Source organism: Ranitomeya imitator, chromosome 2 (assembly GCF_032444005.1).
Source record: "Ranitomeya imitator isolate aRanImi1 chromosome 2, aRanImi1.pri, whole genome shotgun sequence".
In the NCBI taxonomy this organism is placed as follows: domain Eukaryota; kingdom Metazoa; phylum Chordata; class Amphibia; order Anura; family Dendrobatidae; genus Ranitomeya; species Ranitomeya imitator.
In genome coordinates, this window is record NC_091283.1 from 51622285 (window position 1) to 51640998 (window position 18714).

Below are 18714 nucleotides of genomic sequence, written 5' to 3' on the forward strand. Positions count from 1 at the left end.
ACAGAGGCCAGATGGAGTGCAGAGTAACTCTGCTGCCTCATAATAGTGAGTGCCTCCCTACTGGTTTTATCTGAAGTGTAGAGTTTAGGCTACTTTCACACTAGCGTCGGCCCGTCACAGTGCGTCGGGCCGACGTACCGACGCATCCTGTGACAACACAGCACAACGGGGGCAGCGGATGCATTATTACAACGCATTCGCTGCCCCATTGTGAGTTGCAGGGAGGAGGGGGCGGAGTTGCAGCCGCGCATGCGCGGTCGGAAATGGCGGACACAACGCACCAAAAAACTTTACAAGCCATGTTTTTTGGTGCCGACGGTCCGCCACAACACGACGCAACCGTCGCACGACGGTTGCGACATGTGGCAATGCGTCGCAATGCGTCGCTAATACAAGCCTATGGAGAAAAAACACATCCTGCAAACAACTTTGCAGGATGCGTTTTTTCTGCAAAACGACGCATTGCGACTTGCGTCGTGTGACGCTATTGTGAAAGTAGCCTTAGTGTAGTGCAGTGGTAGCACCCTATGCAGTGATAAGGCAGTGACCCAGCAAAGTTCAAATCCAAAGTCTCTTTAATGTTCAACTCACATAAAGCAAATAGATCAATGGCTGCACTCAATTTTGCTGTACTAAAGCAAGGAAATGTGCGATACATGAAATGTGAATGGCATAATGGCTTGTGAAATCTATGAAAAAAAACATGAGATGCTTAGCACAAGATTTGGCCCAAAATTGTGAGCCCATCCACCAAACGTCAAGGTAATCTCAGATCGGATGGGTACCTGACCTGTCTGCCTAGTGTGAACACTTACCTCTGGCTAATAACATGGTAAAGCCTGCTTATATAGGAAGGTCGGAACCAACTGTGTTTGGATGTAATTAAAATCACAGCATGGTGAAGGGCGGAGCGTTCAAGTCAGAAAAAATAGTACATAGTAAGTATAGGAAAACTGACTGAACAGAGGTAAGTGTTCACACTAGGCAGACAGGTCAGTAAGTCTTTTTTGGTTATGCACCAGTTCAGACTGGATTGCTGTTCAGTCAGTTTTCCTATATTTACTATGTACTATTTTTTTCTGACTTGAACGCCCCGCCTTTCACCATGCTGGCATCGGGCCCCGTCTCATCTGCTCACCGACCCCCCCCCCCTGCAGGCGCTGCGGCACACTATTGACGTGCGGACCCAGTCTGAGGCTGGCAGCTGAATAGGGCCGCAGTGCGCACTCGCCGGCGTAGCTGGCATTGTCAGCCGCCGGGCCCAGCGAGTGCTGCTGTGTGGAGCCTAGAGGGATCTTCGCCCGGCACAGGAGCACGGCCAGGTACTTTTTTTGATAGCAGCGATCTAGGGGGGCCCGGGGGGCAGGATGCTGGACACACAGGGGCCGAATGCTGGACACACAGGGGCAAAAATGCTGGACACAGTGGGGCAGAATGCTGGACACACAGTGGGGCAGAATGCTGGACACACAATGGGGCAGAATGCTGGACACACAGTGGGGCAGAATGCTGGACACACAATGGGGCAGAATGCTGGACACAGAGTGGGGCAGAATGCTGGACACACAGTGGGGCAGAATGCTGGGCACACAGTGGGGCAGAATGCTGGACACAGTGGGGCAGAATGCTGGACACAGTGGGGCAGAATGCTGGACACACAGTGGGGCAGAATGCTGGACACACAATGGGGCAGAATGCTGGACACAGAGTGGGGCAGAATGCTGGACACACAGTGGGGCAGAATGCTGGACACACAGTGGGGCAGAATGCTGGACACACAGTGGGGCAGAATGCTGGACACACAGTGGGGCAGAATGCTGGACACACAGTGGGGCAGAATGCTGGGCACACAGTGGGGCAGAATGCTGGACACACAGTGGGGCAGAATGCTGGACACACAGTGGGGCAGAATGCTGGACACACAGTGGGGCAGAATGCTGGACACAGTGGGGCAGAATGCTGGACACACAGTGGGGCAGAATGCTGGACACAAAATGGGGCAGAATGCTGGACACACAGTGGGGCAGAATGCTGGACACAGTGGGGCAGAATGCTGGACACACAGTGGGGCAGAATGCTGGACACACAGTGGGGCAGAATGCTGGACACAGTGGGGCAGAATGCTGGACACAGTGGGGCAGAATGCTGGACACAGTGGGGCAGAATGCTGGACACACAATGGGGCAGAATTCTGGACACAGAGTGGGGCAGAATGCTGGACACAGAGTGGGGCAGAATGCTGGACACACAGTGGGGCAGAATGCTGGACACACAATGGGGCAGAATGCTGGACACACAGTGGGGCAGAATGCTGGACACACATAGGGGCAGAATGCTGGACACACAGTGGGGCAGAATGCTGGACACACAGTGGGGCAGAATGCTGGGCACACAGTGGGGCAGAATGCTGGACACACAGTGGGGCAGAATGCTGGACACACAGTGGGGCAGAATGCTGGACACACAGTGGGGCAGAATGCTGAACACACAGTGGGGCAGAATGCTGGACACACAGTGGGGCAGAATGCTGGACACACAGTGGGGCAGAATGCTGGACACACAATGGGGCAGAATTCTGGACACAGAGTGGGGCAGAATGCTGGACACAGAGTGGGGCAGAATGCTGGACACACAGTGGGGCAGAATGCTGGACACACAATGGGGCAGAATGCTGGACACACAGTGGGGCAGAATGCTGGACACACATAGGGGCAGAATGCTGGACACACAGTGGGGCAGAATGCTGGACACACAGTGGGGCAGAATGCTGGGCACACAGTGGGGCAGAATGCTGGACACACAGTGGGGCAGAATGCTGGACACACAGTGGGGCAGAATGCTGGACACACAGTGGGGCAGAATGCTGAACACACAGTGGGGCAGAATGCTGGACACACAGTGGGGCAGAATGCTGGACACAGTGGGGCAGAATGCTGGACACACAGTGGGGCAGAATGCTGGACACACAGTGGGGCAGAATGCTGGACACAGTGGGGCAGAATGCTGGACACAGTGGGGCAGAATGCTGGACACACAGTGGGGCAGAATGCTGGACACACAATGGGGCAGAATTCTGGACACGGAGTGGGGCAGAATGCTGGACACAGAGTGGGGCAGAATGCTGGACACACAGTGGGGCAGAATGCTGGACACACAATGGGGCAGAATGCTGGACACACAGTGGGGCAGAATGCTGGACACACATAGGGGCAGAATGCTGGACACACAGTGGGGCAGAATGCTGGACACACAGTGGGGCAGAATGCTGGGCACACAGTGGGGCAGAATGCTGGACACACAGTGGGGCAGAATGCTGGACACACAGTGGGGCAGAATGCTGGACACACAGTGGGGCAGAATGCTGAACACACAGTGGGGCAGAATGCTGGACACACAGTGGGGCAGAATGCTGGACACACAGTGGGGCAGAATGCTGGACACACAGTGGGGCAGAATGCTGGACACACAGTGGGGCAGAATGCTGGACACAGTGGGGCAGAATGCTGGACACAGTGGGGCAGAATGCTGGACACACAGTGGGGCAGAATGCTAGACACAGTGGGGCAGAATGCTAGACGCAGTGGGGTAGAATGCTGGACACACAGTGGGGCAGAATGTTGGACACACAGTGGGGCAGAATGCTGGACACACAGTGGGGCAGAATGCTGGACACACAGTGACAGGGGCAAAATGCTGGACACACAGTGACAGGGGCAGAATGCTGGACACACAGTGACAGGGACAGAATGCTGGACACACAGTGACAGGGGCAGAATGCTGGACACACAGTGACAGGGGCAGAATGCTGGACACACAGTGACAGGGGCAGAATGCTGGACACAGGGGCAGACTGCGAGACCCGGGGGCAGAATGCTGGACATTGGGGCAGAATGCGAGACACGGGGCAGAATGGAGATACGGGGCATGATTGGAGACACGGGGCAGGATGAAAGGCATTGGGGCATGACTGGAGACAGATGGGGGAGGATTGGAGACAGATGGGGCAGAATGGAGACACAGGGGGCATAATTGGAGACAAGTGGCAGGATTGCAGACACGGGGGCATGGTTGGAGACATAGAGGGCAGAATGGAGACATGGGGCATGATTGGAGACACTGGGGGCAGAATTGGAGACAGATCGTGCAGGATCATGGGGCAGGATGGATATGATGGAGACAGATGGGGCCGGATGGAGAGATCACATGGGGCAATCATATGGGGCAGGATGGGGAGATCATATGGGGCAGAATGGATACTCATGAGGGCAGGATGGGAGAACATATGGCTGACGCCAGGAATGAGACACACGGTGGCCAGGATGGGGAATATTATTACCATAGGGGCTAATTTAGGGATATTATTACTGCAGTGATGTATTTATTTTATTTTTTGAGTATACTGTTTTAAATGAGGGGGTGGTCCTGTTACTGTATAGAGTGATACTATGTTGCCTCTTTTTCTTCATGTGGTGTAATGTAGAAGTTGTGAAAAATTAAGTAATGTATTCTACAAGTGGAGCTCGAGATAACTGTGTTATTTCCTGCAGAGACAAGTCCTGGCTGGATGAAATGATGGCGGTCTGTGCTGGATTAAAGATGAAGGACTTCACCTAGAGACGTCACTCGTGAGTCAGTGTGTTACCTATATACTGACACTATACACTGTATACTATATACAGAGCTCCTGTGTATAATTTCACTAGTGATCACTGTATTATCTGTACACAGACACTGCATACTAAGTACAGATCTCCTGTGTATAATGGCACTTATGGTGATAGTATGGTGCTTTTTTTTAATTACTGATCAGAATTGTAGTATTCAGTCACTATGTGGTGGTAATATGTAGTCTGGACATGGTGTTGCGGTATTTGTTCCTTGTATGTGATATTATTGGTCATTTTAAAAATTGAAAAATAAATATAAATATACCTAAATTGTATTGCATATTTTAACAAATATTTAATAGGTTACAGTAGAGTAGGGCCCGGCCAAAAGTGTCTACCGTGTTATGGTGGCGGCTTAAAAAATCTTTTGGCCAAAACAAAAGCTGCTGGCTATATGTGTGATCTGGTGATGGGAACTGTTAATGTGTGATAGGTGAGAAGTGGAGTTTTTCCAAGAGAGAGCGGTGGGACTGTGGACAGTTCGAGGGGTGGAGCGTGGAGGTGGGGTGGGGTGGAGCCTGGGCGGAGTCTCAGGGGGCCACGAAAATTTTGCCAGTATGGGGCCCCGAAATTTCTAGTGGCAGCCCTGCCCGGGAGGACCAGCCGTTAGATACTGATTGGGATAGTCGTGGTGAATTTCTGCGCTGCTGAATCACTAGAATTCCAAAATTATTAGTACATGTGGCTTTATTATTCTATGCGTTTCAGAGTTCAAGACTCCTTCAACAGGAAACACCACAGGGACAACATGTTTACCACAATTGTCCCAATCTGTACCTTGTGAAAATTAAAAATTTGGGGGTTAAATACATTTTTGTGGGGAAAATGCAATTTTTTTTATTTTTACAGCTCAACACTATAAAATTCTGTGAAGCACCTGGTGGTTCATGGTGCTCACCACACATCTAGATAAGTTCGTTGAAGGGTCTAGTTTCCAAAATGGTGTCATATGTGAGCAGTTTCCACTGTTTAGGCACATCAGGAGCTCTCGAAACGCAACATGGGGTCCGCTACTTAATCCAGCAAATTTTACATTCAAAAAGTCAAATGGCGCGCCTTCTCTTCTGAGTCCTGCTGTGAGCCCAAACAGTGATTTTCCTCAATATATGGGGTATTAGCATGCTCAGAAAAAATTGCACAACAAATTTTGTGGCCGATTTTCTCCAGCTACCTTTGCAAAAGTAAAAAAATGTTGGGTCTAAAGTACAATTTTTGTGACAATCAGTTTAATGTTCATTTTTGCTTACTACATTCCACAAATTCTTTTTGAAGCACCTGAAGGGTTAATATACTTAACCCCTTAGTGGCAGAGACAATTTGGTACTTAATGATCGAGCCAATTTTTGCAATTCTGACCACTGTCAATTTATGAGGTTATAACTCTGGAACGCTTCAACGGATCCCGCTGAAGTTTTTTCGTGACATATTGTACTTCATGTTAGTGGTAACATTTCTTCGATATTACTTGCTATTATTTATGAAAAAAACAGAAATATGGCGAAAATTTTTAAAATTTTGCAATTTTCAAACTGTATTTTTATGCCCTTAAATCAGAGAGATATGTCATGAAAAATAGTTAATAAATAACATTTCCCACATGTCTACTTTACATCAGCACAATTTTGGAAACAAAATTTTTTTTGTTAGGGAGTTATAAGGGTTAAAAGTTGACCAGCAATTTCTCATTTTTACAACACCATTTTTTTTAGGGACCACATCACATTTGAAGTCATTTTGAGGGGTCTATATGATAGAAAATACCCAAGCGTGACACCATTCTAAAAACTACACCCCTCAAGGTTCTCAAAACCACATTCAAGAAGTTTATTAACCCTTTACGTGCTTCACAGGAACTGAAACAATGTGGAAGGAAAAAATGAACATTTAACTTTTTTTTGCAAACATCTTAATTCAGAACCATTTTTTTTATTTTCACAAGTGTAAAAACAGAAATGTAACCAAAAATTTTGTTATGCAATTTCTCCTGAATACGCCAATACCCCATATGTGGGGGTAAACCACTTTTTGGGCGCACCGCAGAACTTAGAAGTGAAGGAGCGCCGTTTGACTTTTTCAATGCAGAATTGGCTGGAATTGAGATCGGACGCCATGTCACGTTTAGAGAGCCCCTGATGTGCCTAAACAGTGGAAACCCCCCACAAGTGACATCATTTTGGAAACTAGACCCCTTAAGGAACTTATCTAGATGTGTGGTGAGCACTTTGAACCCCCATGTGCTTCACAGAAGTTTATAACGTAGAGCCGTGAAAAAAAAGAAATCGCATTTTTTCTACAAAAATGATCTTTTTGCCCACAAATTTTTATTTTCACAAGGGTAACAGGAGAAATTAGATGACTAAAGTTGTTTTGCAATTTCTCCTGAGTACGTCGATACCCAATATGTGGGGGTAAACCACTGTTTGGGCGCACCGCAGAGCTTGGAAGAGAAAGAGTGCCGTTTTACTTTTTCAATGTAGAATTGGCTGGAATTGAGATCGGACGCCATGTCGCGTTTGGAGAGCCCCTGATGTGCCTAAACAGTAGAAATCCCCCACAAGTGACCCCATCTTGGAAACTAGACCCCCCATGGAACTTATCTAGATGTGTGGTGAGAACTTTGAATGCCCAAGTGCTTCACAGAAGTTTATAATGCAGAGTCGTGAAAATAAAAAATATTTTTTTTTTCCACAAAAAAGATATTTTAGCCCCCAAATTTTTATTTTCACAAGGGTAACAAGAGAAATTGGACCCCAAAGGTTGTTGTCCAATTTGTCCTGAGTATGCTGGTACCCCACATGTGGGGGTAAACCACTGTTTGGGCGCACGGCAGAGCTTGGAAGGAAGGAGTGCCGTTTTGGAATGCAGACTTTGATAGAATGGTCTGCGGGCATTATGTTGTGTTTGCAGAGCCCCTGATGTACCTAACCAGTAGAAACCCTCCACAAGTGACCCCATTTTGGAAACTAGACCCCCCAAGGAACTTATCTAGATGTGTGGTGAGAACTTTGAATGCCCAAGTGCTTCACAGAAGTTTAGAATGCAGAGTCGTGAAAATAAAAAAATAATTTTTTCCACAAAAAAGATATTGTAGCCCCCAAGTTTTTATTTTCACAAGGGTAACAGGAGAAATTGGACTGCAATAGTTGTTGTCCAATTTATCCCGAGTACGTTGATGTGCCATATGTGGGGGTAAACCACTGTTTGGGCGCACGGCAGAGCTCGGAAGGGAAGGAGCGCCTTTTTGGAATGCAGACTTTGATAGAATGGTCTGTGGGCATTATGTTGCGATTGCAGAGCCCCTGATGTACCTAAACTGTAGTAACCCCCCACAAGTGACCCCATTTTGGAAACTAGACCCCCCAAGGAACTTATATAGATGTGTGGTGAAAACTTTGAATGCCCAAGTGCTTCACAGAAATTTATAATGCAGAGTCATAAAAAAATATATATATATCTTTTTTCCACAAAAAAGATTTTGTAGCCCCCAAGTTTTTATTTTCACAAGGGTAACAAGAGAAATTGGACCCCAGAAGTTGTTGTCCAATTCATCCCGAGTACGCTGATGCCCCATATGTGGGGGTAACCCACTGTTTGGGCGCACGGCAGAGCTCAGAAGGGAGGGAGCACCATTTGACTTTTTGAGCGCAAAATTGGCTGTCGTGTTTGGAGACCCGCTGATGTACCTAAACAGTGGAAACCCCCCAATTCTAGCTCCAACCCTAACCCCAACACACCCCTAACCCTAATCCCAACCTGATCCATAATCCTAATCACTAACCCTAACCATAATCACAACCCTTACCCCAAAACAACCCTAATGTCACCCCTAACCATAACCCTAATCAAAACCCTAAATCCAACACACCCCTAATCCTAATCTCAACCCTAACCTCAAACCTAACCCTAATCCCAATACACCCCTAATCACAACCCTAACCTTAACCTTAATCCCAAACCTAACCCTAATCCCAAGCGTAACCCTAATGCCAACCTTAACCCTAATACCAACCCTAATCCAAACCCTAAACCTAATCCCAACTCTAACCCTAACTTTAGCCCCAACCCTAGCCCTAAGTTTAGCCCCAACCCTAACCCTAGCCCTAAGCCCTAACCTAAGCCTAACCCTAAGCCCTAACCCTAGCCCATACTTTCACACTTGCGTCGTTTGGCATCCGTCGCAATCCGTCGTTTTGGACAAGAAACGGATCCTGCAAATGTGCCCGCAGGATGCGTTTTTTGCCCATAGACTTGTATTGCCGACGGATCGTGACGGATGGCCACACGTCGCGTCCGTCATGCACTGGATCAGTTGTGTTTTGGCGGACCGTCGGCACAAAAAAGTTCAATGAAACTTTTTTTGTACATCGCATCCGCCATTTCTGACCGCACATGCGTGGCCGTAACTCCGCCCCCTCCTCCCCAGGACATAGATTGGGCAGCGGATGCGTTGAAAAACTACAGCCGCTGCCCACGGTGTGCACAATTTTCACAACGTGCGTCGGTATGTCGGGCCAACGCATTGCTACGGCCCCGTACCGACGTAAGTGTGAAAGAAGCCTAACCCTAAATTTAGCCCCAACCCTATCCCTAAATTTAGCCCCAACCCTAACCCTAAATTTAGCCCCAACCCTAGCCCTAACCCTAGCCCTAACCCTAGCCCTAAACCTAGCCCTAACCCTAACCCTAGCCCTAACCTTAGCCCTAACCCTAGCACTAGCCCTAACCCTAGCCGTAACCCTAGCCCTAACCCTAACCCTAACCCTAGCCCTAACCCTAGCCCTAACCCTAGCCCTAACCCTAACCCTAGCCCTAACCCTAGCCCTAACCCTAGCCCTAACCCTAACCCTAACCCTAGCCCTAACCCTAACCCTAACCTTCACCTTAACCCTAACCCTAATTTTAGCCCCAACTGCTGTTCTCCTGCCGGCCAGCAGATGGAGACAGATGGCGGGCGCACTGCACATGCGCCCGCCATTTTCTGTCGCCGGCGGCAAGGAGGAGCAGCAGGAGGATCCAGGGACACAGGTGAGTATGATAGGGTCCCCGAATCCCCCTATTTCTCTGTCCTCTGATGTGCGATCACATCAGAGGACAGAGAATTACACTTTTTTTTTTTTTTTTTTGCGGTCGCCGGTAAACAGTTAATTACCGGCGATCGCAAAACAGGGGTCAGTCAAACCGACTCCGATCATACTCTTTGGGGTCTCGGCTACCCCCGGCAGCCGAGACCCCAAAGATTGTCGCAGGGCCGGCCGGCGGGCACACTGCGCATGCGCCCGCCATTTTTAAGATGGCGGCGCCCACCGGGAGCCACGAGGAGCACCGGGGGAGATAGGTGAGTATTGGGGGGCTACCTGGGACCCCTTTTTTCTGTCCTCCGATGTGCGATCACATCGGAGGACAGAGAAATTAAAAAGAGATCGCGTTTTTGTTTTTTTTGCGATCGCCGGTAAACGGTTAATTACCGGAGATCGCAAATGCGGGGTGGGTAAAAAAAAACCCCGAATCATGTTCTCTGGGGTCTCGGCTACCCCTGGCAGCCGAGATCCCAGAGAAAATCTGACTCTGGGGGGCGCTATTTACTTTTTCCACAGCGCCGTTAATTAACGGCGCTGTGGTTTAAGTACCCTTAGCGGCCGCCGTTAAAAGGCGTATCGGCGGTCGCTAAGGGGTTAAATGTGGTTTTGAGCAACTTAAGGGGCACTGTTTTTAAAATTGTGTCACTTTGGGGTATTTTCTGTCATAGATTCCTCAAAGTCACTGCAAATGTGATGTGTCCTGAAAAAAATGGTTTTGTAAATCTTGCTGAAAAAATGAGAAATCGCTGTTCAATGTTTAACCCTTCTAACTTCCTAAAAAAATTATGTTTCAAAAATTGTTCTGATGGAAGGTTGACATGGGGTCAATTTATTTATTAACTATTTTGTGTCATAGGACTCTGATTTAAGGGCATAAAGATTAAGGGTATGTTCACACTGGGCATTTTTGATGCTTTTTTTTGCAAGTTTTCAGCTGATTTTTACAGTAATATTATTAGTATTTATTTATTTATTTATGTAGCATCATTAATTCCATCAAGAAGATTATTAACCCTTCAGGTGCTTCGCAAGATCTGAAGCTGTAAAGGGTTTACAGTGACAGAGAGGAGCCAGAAGACCGCAGCGTTAGAATTTTCCTACTCCTACACTGGTTAGAAGCGCTTCACCTTCGTATTAAACAGTGTGACTTTCTTTGGGCAGTGCAGGGGTTATTCTACTCGGTTGAGAGCTCCTGGAGCTAAGGCTCTCAGTCAAGCACTGTTAGCCACTCCTATCTCCTACATAAACGGAGTCCTGGCTAGCACTCATTGTCAGAGCAGCTTTTGCTGCAAGGCTGGAGGTTGTTGTTAGTTATTTGAGTAGGTGATTGGTGGATTTATCGCTAACTGTTGCTAGGTTTTGATAATGTGATTGTCATGCTGCTGCAGTGCAGTATAGTGCAATTTCCAACATAGGGAACTTGAGAGGGAAATGAGACTGCGTACACAGAGAAGCACCACAGAGCAGCAGCATAGGCGCCACCAAGTGGCGAGAGAGTAGTCAGACAAGCCGAGTCAAAAAACAATAGGAGGCAGAAGTACCAAAGGGATCAGCAGTACACATGGTCAAGAACAAGCCAGGAGGTTCAGCAATTGTCAGAAGCGGATAACACAAAGTCAGAAGGCAGAAGCAAGTCCGAATACTAGACAAGTCAGAAACCAGAGAATCGAACTGACAAACAGGGAAACGCTGAGAAAAGGGCAGACAGAGAGAGTCAACAGACACGGGCCAAGTCAGGGATCACAGCAGGACAAATCAAGAGCTACCAGAGTCAGGTTCACACGCCGAAGGCAGAACTATAGCTGACACCGCCAGCAGGATGCATAGGAGCTAAATAGCAAACCTGAACCCAGAATGAGGCAGAGCAAAGTTAACCCTTAACATGATCTGCCCGGAAAAAGGGCAGACAGGATTAAACCCTGGAACGGATCATGACAGTGATAATTCCCTTTCTTCCACTTTGGTTAATCCACATCCTACACGCCCCGGTGCATGCCTATGTTATACAGCTCTGGCAAAAATTAAGAGACCACCGCATCAAAACTCTGTCATGGGCAGCACAATCTCCAGACCTGAAACCCATTGAAAACCTTTGTAATGTAATGAAGAGGATGATGGATAGTCACAATCCGTCAAACAAAGAAGATCTGCTTACATTTTTGCACCAGAAGCAGTGTGAAAGACTAGTGGAAAGCATGCCAAGACGCATGAAAGCTGTAATTAAAGATCATGGTTATTCCACAAAATATTGATTTCTGAACTCTTCTTGAGTTAAAACATTAGTCTTGTTGTTTCTAAATGATTATGAACTTGTTTTATTTGCATTATTTGAGGTCTGAAAGCACTGTTTTTTTAATTTTGACCATTTTTTTGTCAGAAAAAAATATAAAATGTATTGCTTGGAAATTCGGAGACATGTTGTCAGAAGTTTATAGACTAAAATAACAATTTACATTTTACTCAAAAATATACCTATAAAGAGAAAAATCAGACAATCTGAACATTTTGCAATGGTCTCTTAATTTTTGCCAGAGCTGTATGTGTATATTTATATGTTTGGTATTTTTCATTACCTCCTTCGTATTACCTTGTTAGTCTGATTGGTGCACACTACTACTCCCCTGTTCCCTGGGTGGGGAAAGGGTAGAGACTGAAGGTGAATTCAGGAGCTAAGGCAAGGTACATGGCCCTGGCATCTTCACCATCAGAAGTAACCCTTGGTACAGGGTCGATCTAGCCCTAGCATTAGGGACAGAGAAGGAGTCTCTGGTCCTGGGACACCAGACAATAGAGTCGTGACAGAAGCAGTGTGGAAGGAAAAAAATGAACATTTTACTTTTTTCCACAAAAGTTTTACTTTAGACCCAATTATTTTTTTTACTTTCACAAGGATAACAAGACAAATTGTGCCCAAAAATGTGTTGTGCAATTTCTCTTGAGCATGCTGATATCCCATATGTGGGAGAAAACTACTGCTCGGGCGCACAGCAGGGCTCGGAAGGGATGGAGCGCCATTTGACTTTTTGAACATAAAATTAGCTGGAATTGAGAGCGGAATCCATGTCTTGTTTGGAGAGCTCCTGTTGTGTGATCACATTTTGGAAACTATACCACTCGAGGATTTTATCCAGGGGTATGGTGAGGATTTTGAACCCAAAAGTACTACACAGAATTTGATAATATTATGTTGTCATATTGAACTCATAGTCATTAGTGCTCGAGTTCATGTTTCGCGGCTGTTAGACACCCCCCAAAAAACATGCTGATTGTCCATTTATGACAGCTAATCCCTGCATGTTTTGTTTTGGCTGTCCAACAGCTGCAAAACAATTGGGTTGGGACTTGAGCAGTCACTTGAGGACATGCGATTCTCTGTGCATACCCGAGACCCCGAAGCTAGTGAGCACTTGCACTCAATACTATTGTCGCCATATCTTCATCTTTTTTTATTTTTTAACTTTTGAAAATAAAAACAATTCTAACTCCATCCCTAAGCCTAACCACAACCCCAGTCCCAACCCTTAAGTGGTTAAAGGGAATCTGTCAGCAGGTTTTTGCTATGTAATTTGAGAGCAATAAAATATAGGGCAAAAGAGCCTGATCCTTGCAATGTGTCTGGGCTGCTTGGTGCAGTTTGATAAAATTCCTGTTTTTTTGCTGCAGATCTAGCAGAGCTCAAATGCTGAGCTGTGTGTAATTCCAACCATACAACTGATTGTCAGCTTCATGTGTACACTATGAATTGTCAGCAATTTACCAATCAGTGGTGGGGGCGGGGTAACACAGATTAGCCTGCCTGCCCAGCATATGAGACCTAGTCAGGCAGTGATGATCTCCTGCTGATAAAACACTTGATTGTACTGAAACTACAACACACAGCCTACTATGTGACACATCCTTGGAATCAGGCTCACTTGCCCTATATTATACTGCTCTCAAATAGCATAAACTTGCTGACAGATTCCCTTTAACTGCTAACTTACAGTACCACTATGGGTATTCTTGAAAGTCATTTTACATTCTTTTTTAGGGTTGATAGCTAGTAATGGTGAACGCTGGAAACAGCTTCGCCACTTCTCATTGATGACACTAAAGAACTTTGGAATGGGTAAAAGAAGCATTGAACAGAGGATTCAAAAAGAGGCCCAATTCCTTTTGGAAGAATTCCGAAAGAGCAAAGGTGAGAACTACATGAAAATAGACATGAAGAAAACAAACTTATAGGCTTATTCTTAAGTATAAGTATACCATTGGCCATATTTACTTATAAATTAGCCAAATAAAAAGAGAAAATGTTACAGAATCACACGTTATTTTTTAATTTTTATGTGACTATGACGATACAAATAAATATATGTAGAGAAATATTGTCATTTTTAACACCATTTATGAGAGCAGGCTCTGTAGGCTGATACTTTTTGCAGGATTTCTTAGTTTATTTACCAGCTTTGCTGTGTAGACTGGGACAACATTAGCAGAGTCATACAAAATCATTGAAAGGTAGACGAGGTAATTGCGTAATAAATCTAGATAAGCCAAGACAGCTGCATTATCAGCAATAACTGGTTTATCTATTACATTGACCTTAGATTACTGTGCACAGACATTTCAGGGAATAATTCATCAAATAGAAAATAGTCTAGCACTGGGAGCTTCTATTAAAATCTCAGGTGTACAACTACTGTATACTGTGGATTTCAATGGATCACTTTAATTTTTGATAACAGTTTTAACCCTTTAAGGACAAAAGCAATTTTTTTTTTTTTGCTCCTTTATTTTTTTTTTCCTTCCTTGTTTTTCTCATTTTTTTCAGTTGGTGTAGAAAATTGTTTGATAAAATTGATCTGAATTCATGATTCTCAGGGTCAGTACAATTAAGGCAGTAAAGAAAGAAAAATCCAGCTCCATGAAAATCCAAAGACTTTTCTTTATTGGTGTGAATCGAAAACACTCCAGTCGGTGAATTAAAATGCCATGGTAGATAACACAACTAGTTTCAGGTAGTGAAATGGTATATATTGTTAATCATGGTCCTCTATGAAACCCAGCCTTTGGTGGGGCGTCCCAGGAGTACCAATATGGCAGGGGCAGCTCTCTGGCTGTCAAGATAGCCTATCAACACTCCTTGATTGCATTACAGGGGGCCGATAAGAGCCAGAGGGTGAAAACTGCATAGAAATGGTTAGACGCTAGAAATAGGAGCAAGTGTGGCACCTCAGGAGTTCGGGTACCACAGTGGTACTGCCTTCCTCTTGGAGAGTGTTATGCCATGCCTGGAATCGAGGAGAATCCCTTTGACAGGTAACTTGTACATGCAACATGTTCTGACTCCAGGCCAGTAGGGGGAGCTCTGGACCCGGTTTGATGGGAGCTTCCCTAGATATATATTCTGGCTTGGAGAAGGAGTTAGTTAGATCAGTCTGGAGATTATGTGAGACAGTGAAGAAGGAAGGAGCACAGGAAAAGCGAGGAGCTGGAGCAGAGCTGCGATTGGGCTCCCTCCATGCTGAAGCGCAGGAACCGGACATCGGGAGCCCGAGGCTGTGTGGGACCGTATGCCCCACAGCAGAAACCAGAGGGCAGGAGATTGAAAGTAACTTGCCCATGTCTACACCCTGAGGTACAGCAACATACAGAGCCTAGTGTCACCGTGAATAAAGACCCCTATAAAATGGCTCGCGTTACCTACCATGCAGGTACTGTCCCAGGATAGGATAGAGAGTGAGAGATGACCTTGAAAGAAGTCATAGGCAGCAAGGGACTATTATACAGCGCGTAGTGGAAGACTCCCAATCTGGCCTGGCAAAGGGAATTTAAATCGTTTCCAGGCTGCCTAGAATCCACCATCACCTGTTGCTTTAAAACAGGTAAAGAGACTGCAACCTTGTGTCCTCTAATTCTTGCTGGCACTACGCCATCTTTTCCTACTACACCGGGAGCCCTGGGGACCCAGCTTCACCTGTGGGAAGCCATACCATCTTTGCTGCAGCGCCATCACTCCCCAGAAGACCCCTTTAAGGAGCGTCGGTCACCCCTGACCGAATACCACAGGTAGTGTCACAAACATTTCTTATTCTAGTAACCCCTTTAAAGACCATCCCTTTAATTTGTGACTCCCATGGCCATGGACTGGGTCACTGTCACCATGATCACCCCTTTAATGATGACCGGACCCAGCCCGAGTATCCCCTATGCCCTGGAGGGCGCTCCACAAGCATCGGCCAATAATTTTGGAAACACATGCCAGCTGTATAACATGGCATAACAACATGAACTGATATGATCATTTGAGCTGTTCTGAAATGCAAACACTCTGCTGCAAAAAAATCCTTGATATATTTGTTTCCCCTCCATAAAAGGCCAACCATTGGATCCAACATTCTATTTTTCCAAAGCTGTCGCTAATGTCATCTGCTCAGTGGTATTTGGACATCGATTTGAGTATGAGGATAAAGAATTTCTGAAGCTTCTTGGTCTTCTAACAGAAACTATTCAAGGATTCAGCACAATATGGGGTCAGGTAAAGAAGAACTTGTTTCCAGATCATAAATACCTCGATGCCAAATGACTACATGCTATGACTTTACTACATCAATTTCTTTCAGCTGTACAATGCATTTCCTAAAGTCATGGAAAAGATGCCAGGACCTCACCAAAGGATGTTAAAAGCTTCTGACGATATGAAGGAATTTGTTAAAAAACGTGTGGAAATGCATAAGGAGACTGTTGATCCCAACAATCCTAGGGATTTCATTGATTGCTTCCTCATTAAGATGGAAGAGGTAAGTTGGTCCCATAAATGTTACATAAGGAACTGACTAGGGAACTGCTGAGGGGCATGTGCCCTAGAGTCTAATGGATGGGGTCAACAACAAGCCGTATTGCTTTGGCCAAGATATTCATACAGTAGGAATTATTGCTGCTGCAACTTAAACATAGACCTTGGCAAGTCTATCCTATGCCTTTGTCTTACCAGATATAATCAACTGCATATTTATAAGCAAAAGGCTTCCATCCAATGCTTACAATACAGGAGATCTGGGCAAAGTGCAGCCCACAGGCTACAACCGGCCCTCTGGTTGTTCCAGTCTGGTACGTGGACAAGCACAGCTGAAGATCTCAGAATGACAATACCTGTGAATGTACTGGTGAAGGAGAGGGCTGCCAACACCTTCCACCATTTATCATGTGCGACTGAGATAGCAGACATGATGGCGTCACTTCAACTTGTCTTCTGTGCAGAACGTCAGTGTAGACAACAAAAACCATAGGATGTGTGGGGTGGATATGTGGGGGCTCATACTGTATATTGGGGCTTTGTGGGGATTCATACTGTACATAAGTGCTATGTGAGGACTCATACTGTATATATGGACACTGTGGGGGCTCATACTGCATACAGGGGTTCTGTGTTTGATATAATACTGTATATAGAGCAGGGGTGTCAAACTGCATTCCTCGAGGGCCGCAAACCATGCGTGTTTTCAAGATTTCCTTAGCATTGCACAAGGTGCTGGAATCATTCTCTGCAGGTGATTAAATTATCACCTGTGCAATGCAAGGAAATCCTGAAAACATGACCTGTTTGCAGCCCTCGAGGAATGCAGTTTGACACCCCTGATATAGAGTGTTAAATGTGGAGGCTCATACTGTATATAGGAGGGCTGTGTTTGGGATTATACTGTATATATGAAGGCTATGTATGGACTCATACTGTATAGGGGGTTTAACACTAGAAGTCCCAGAAATTTCGAGCTCCAAAGGTTCCAAAGGTAGAAATGTTAAATGACCCCTCTCTGGGACTTCTAGTGTTAATGCTGAATATTGTTAGGGTGTGTGTGTAGTCTCATACTGTATATAGTGGCTGTATGGACTCATATGGTAAATTAGGGGTGTCAACATACTTAATTTTGCTCAATGTTAAATGATGCAATTAATATTATAATGATTAATATTAATATAAACAATTAGAATTATTACCATATATATACGCGAGTGTAAGCCGACCCAAGTATAAGCCGAGGCGCCTAATTTTGCCACGGAAAACTGGGTAAGCTTATTGACTCGAGTATGAAGCTCATCAAGAGAATGCCAAGAGTGAGCAAAGCAGTCATCAAAGCAAAAGGCGGCTACTTTGAAGAACCTAGAATATAAGACATAATTTCAGTTTTTTGTTCAGTATATAAATCCACATGTGTTAATTCATAGTTTTGATGCCTTCAGTGTGAATTTACAATTTTCATAGACATGAAATTACAGAGAAATCTTTAAATGAGAAGGTGTGTCCAAACTTTTGGTCTGTACTGTATACCGTATATATATATGTATATATTCTGGTCTGGAGGGAAAGTTAGTCGGTTAGTGCCAGACAGCAGATTGAAGCAATCTGAGGCAGAGAGGAAAGTGAGGGGCCGTGCAGCCACTAGGGTGCTGCAGCTCCTGGATAGAGAGAATACGGAAGGAGAACACAGTGTAGAGAGTGTGCAGGAGAGCAAAGCACAGGAGAGAAAGAACTGAGGAGAATAGCTACGACTGAGCTACCTCCCTGCAGAGCGCAGACACCAGTAGCCAGAAGACCGAGGTTATGTCGACTCCAAGAGGCACAGCAGAAATCAGCAGGACAGATGGACTGCACGTCACCTGTCCACACAAACACCTGGAGACACAATGGCGCATAGAGCCTGGGTCGTGATAGAGACCCTCTAAAAAGCCTCAAGCCACCTGTCATACAGGTTATTGTCCTACCCTTTAAGGAGGACAGAGAGAACTGTGAGGACCTTGACAAAAGCCATAAGCAGCAAGGGACTACACCAAAGTTCTAGTAGGAAGGCTTTTAACTCCACCTGGTAAGGGGACTCTAAACTCGCTTCCAAGCCAGCCGGACCCTGCCTGTACCTGTGATCTGGTGCCCTGGGCTGTGGATGCTTGAATACTTCAGTGAACCAGGTAAAGAGACTGAAAACCTGTGT

At 45.8% G+C, this 18714-nt stretch overlaps 1 protein-coding gene across 1 annotated transcript in view; it reads left to right on the plus strand.

Annotated features, from left to right (window-relative positions):
- The window catches only part of LOC138661795 (cytochrome P450 2G1-like), a 64264-nt gene that overhangs the window by 38376 nt on the left and 7174 nt on the right, over positions 1-18714 (plus strand). The window contains exons 3-5 of the mRNA XM_069746719.1: positions 13776-13925; positions 16105-16265; positions 16351-16527. Of these exons, the coding sequence (XP_069602820.1) occupies positions 13776-13925; positions 16105-16265; positions 16351-16527 (488 nt within the window). The remainder of the gene's footprint in view (positions 1-13775; positions 13926-16104; positions 16266-16350; positions 16528-18714) is intronic.